General features: G+C 41.1%; 1 protein-coding gene across 1 annotated transcript; it reads left to right on the top strand.

Moving 5' to 3' along the window:
* Nucleotides 1-300: 300 nt before the first annotated feature.
* LOC118335255 (mitogen-activated protein kinase kinase kinase kinase 3-like) lies at nt 301-2,269 on the top strand. Its single transcript, XM_035671496.1, has 5 exons — nt 301-468; nt 573-641; nt 779-871; nt 1,078-1,148; nt 2,179-2,269. Exons 1-5 carry the CDS (start codon nt 339-341, stop codon nt 2,236-2,238), a joined length of 423 nt encoding a protein of 140 aa, XP_035527389.1. The 5' UTR covers nt 301-338; the 3' UTR covers nt 2,239-2,269.
* The last annotated feature ends 1,318 nt before the right edge of the window (nt 2,270-3,587 follow it).

Here is a 3,587-nt window from a genome sequence, read left to right as displayed (position 1 = left end):
ACTATAAGCCCGCTACTTTTTTCACCACGGCTTTGAACCCTGCGGCTTAAAAATGATGCGGCTAAAACTATGATTTTTTAACGGGCTACACGGCCTCCAGGGGACGCTTCTACGGGAAGGCCGCAAAGAGCCGAGAACAGACAGGTGGAAGAGATAATGCTATAGTCCGGAAATTACGGTACACCCACTGCTGACTTCCTTTTTTGTGAGTTGTCAGTAGCTTATCCTCTGAGATAACAGACAATACTAGGGCAACTTCCCTTTGTTTACCTACTGTTTCCTCATCTACTCCACAGAACATCGACTTCCCATTGCCGTGTCCATTGGAGGTCTTTGAGATGTTGGTGGTCCCGGAGCAGACCTACCCTCTGATCTGTGTAGCAGTCAGTAAAGGCACCGAACTCAACCAGGTGGTCCGGTTCGGCACCGTCAACCCCAACTCTACCTCCTCTTGGTTCACAGAAGCAGGTGAGAACAGTGTGACCAACTCTGTTATGATAAAATAACACTGATGTAGTTGTGTACAGCATGGAGGCCAAACTAATGCTCTGCCCTGATCTTTGTCTGTGCAGACACACCCCAGACGTGCGTGATCCACGTCACTCAGCTAGAGAGAGACACTATCCTAGTCTGCCTCGACAGTGAGTAACACAGACGCATTTTTACACTGTGCACCTTCGACTACTTCATGTCAAAATAAAAAGAAGCTTTTGCAACCAGAATTTCACTCACCTGCTTCCACTCTCTCCCCCATCTCTCCCTGTCTCTCTCTCTGCAGGGTGTATAAAGATCGTGAACCTCCAGGGAAGGTTGAAATCCAGCAGGAAGTTGTCAGCCGAGCTCACCTTCAATTTCCAGATTGAATCCACAGGTAAAGCGAAAAAAAACAGCCATATTTGCTCACTCATGACATGAATATGGAGATGACTCAGGGACATGAAGAGAAACAATGAGGGGTATTTCTTAGAATTAAAGGAATAAATGGATTGACATGCATGTCTTCTAGTGGATTTATACTATGCAAGCTGTCATTCATCGCAATAATACTCGTTATTTTTTATCCTTGTTTCTTTGCAGTTTGTCTCCAAGACAGTGTTCTGGCCTTTTGGAGGCATGGCATGCAGGGACGGAGTTTCAAGACCAATGAGGTGAGATTGTTACTGAGCGTCTGTGTGTGTGTGTTTGGTGTGTCGTGTGTGTGTTGTTTGTGTTTGTTGTTTTGGTGTGCTTTTTGTGTGTGTTTGTGTGGTTGTGTGGTGTGTTTGTGTGTGTGTGTATTTATGTGCCAGTTTAGGAAGAAAATGCACAGTAGAGGTGACCTTTGGAACATGTCACGAGGTTCACTTCCAGGCACCGTGGCGGGATGTTATTTAATCTAAGACTATAATAGGATTTTGAGAATTTTTACTGCTGATTTCCAAAAATGCAAGTGGATTAATGGAGCATGGTATTAGATTAACAACGTAGGTAGATGTTTCAGACCTGTAATATCACATGACATAGGGCAGCATTTTGATAAGGGATGACGCCATTGATCACCTATTTAATGTGATTTTCATTGACCAACCCCCAAACATTTGGCCTTGTTACAGACATGCAGCCCGCGCACTCGTTGCACATGTTCCTCCATCGTTGGCTGTTTTTTGGTAGCAAACCTAAAATTGAAAGTCTTGCAGCTTGCCTAAATGATCTATTTTTACCATGATACATATACTGTATGTAGCGGTTTGTTAAGTGAAACCACATACATCTTGAATTTCCTGAATAAATTGTATTCATGTTGATATTTGAGGTAACACAGGTTTGCATACGTTTACACAAGTTTGTACGTCTTTTTACATTGGGCTGCCTGTAATTATTGTCTGTATGACATGAACGTGCCACTTGGACCTAGACAGACAAATATACTGGCCTAAACCCTTTTGCACAGCAGGCAGTGTAAGCAGTGTTTCAGACACATTCACTTATTTGCCTCACTTATTTTTAAAGACCATGATCCACGCATTTTGTTATAATGTCAGACTTAATTGGATCAGTACCCCATCAATCAGAGCACCCATATTTTACCTGACCATGACACTTGAAATCACAGCATTTGGACTGGTGTCTCCTGGCGAGCCCTGACCTTGACTTTGTGCTTCTTTGTCCATTTTTCTCTCTTCCTCATGCGTTCATCAGATCACCCAGGAGATCTCTGACAGCACACGTATCTTCAGGCTACTGGGATCAGACAGGTGAGACGGCACACACACACCCCAACACATACACAATTTTCAACCTCCAGCGCCCTTCATCTGGGCGCTGACACCTGTTCCCATGGCAACACTATCAATGGGGGACCGGCCAGGGTCAGCAAGTCGTTCTCTCCCTGCCTCTCTGTCCTCTGTGCACAGGTCCTGACATTTGGAGTTCTGTCTCACTGTGTACCTGTTCATCCCTGAACAATTTTTCCTGGTTCTACATTTTCTCATTCTATTGATTTCTCAAGCTCGGTCTCTCGTCGGACCACGCACATGCAAAACAACACACACACACACACACACACACACATAAAAGTACGTAGTATGAGTATAAGTACGTATGAGCACATTAACTTGGCATATTGTCAAGTTATTACTCACTTATTGGACTCCTCATATTGACCCGCAGCTTAAAGTGTTAAGCATAAAAAATGTGAAATTTCCAGAGTGTAACATTTAGGAGGATTTATTGGCAGAAAGGGAATATAATAGTCATACTTATGTTTCTATTATGATATATTATTATGCATAATCACCTTAAAAGAATGATCTTTGTTTTTTTGTTACCTTAGAAAGAGGTTGTTTTGTTTACCTACAGACAATGCTGCTTGCCTTTCATGGAGTCGGCCATGTTGAACAATGAAAAAAAGTAATTTTTCTAACTTTTTTGTATTTATCCTCGACAAACCAAACACTGGCCCTTGATAGGGACATTTGCGTTTTTTGCTAGTTTCACGGCCTCTGTCGTTTCTCCTTCTCGCTTGGAAGAGAAGGGTGAAGCAAGCAAGTTGCAATCTGCAATTACGTCACTAGATGCCACTAAATTCTATACACAGGACCTTTAAATTGAAATATAAATATACACTAATGTACAAAACAACAGGAAAATAAAATAATTCTTAAGCATGTACTATACATATTTCTGCACAAAAACTCAACCTTAGTGTTAAAACTACTTTTTGTATCACAAGAAATCAGAATTAGCAATTTCATAATAGCATTAATCTATACTCATATACCATGAATTCAGTAAACGTCAACTAAGCCATGAGTAATGAATTAAGAGAATCATTCAGCGGTTTATTCAGCTGGAACTCGACTTATTGAAATGAGTTAGTGGATTAGTGGAGATGGGCATAATTATGAAATGAATGCAACCACATAATGGGCTTTGGCATTTTGGACAATACATGGCTCCTCGACTATAAACCTTTAATTAAAATAAAGTACGAGACAAGAATTTGGATGTGATTGTGTTGTCAGTTTTTCATAGAAAATGTTCAATTAATATTATAATTACAAGATACATATTTTTGGAGCTCATTCAGTTTTCTAAGTAGCTGTGTC

This window comes from Morone saxatilis, unplaced genomic scaffold, assembly GCF_004916995.1.
Source record: "Morone saxatilis isolate NCDOM2014 unplaced genomic scaffold, NCSU_SB_2.0 Contig23, whole genome shotgun sequence".
NCBI classification, from domain to species: Eukaryota; Metazoa; Chordata; class Actinopteri; family Moronidae; genus Morone; species Morone saxatilis.
Note: the sequence above shows the minus strand (reverse complement) of the source record. Positions and strands in the feature narration are given on the sequence as shown.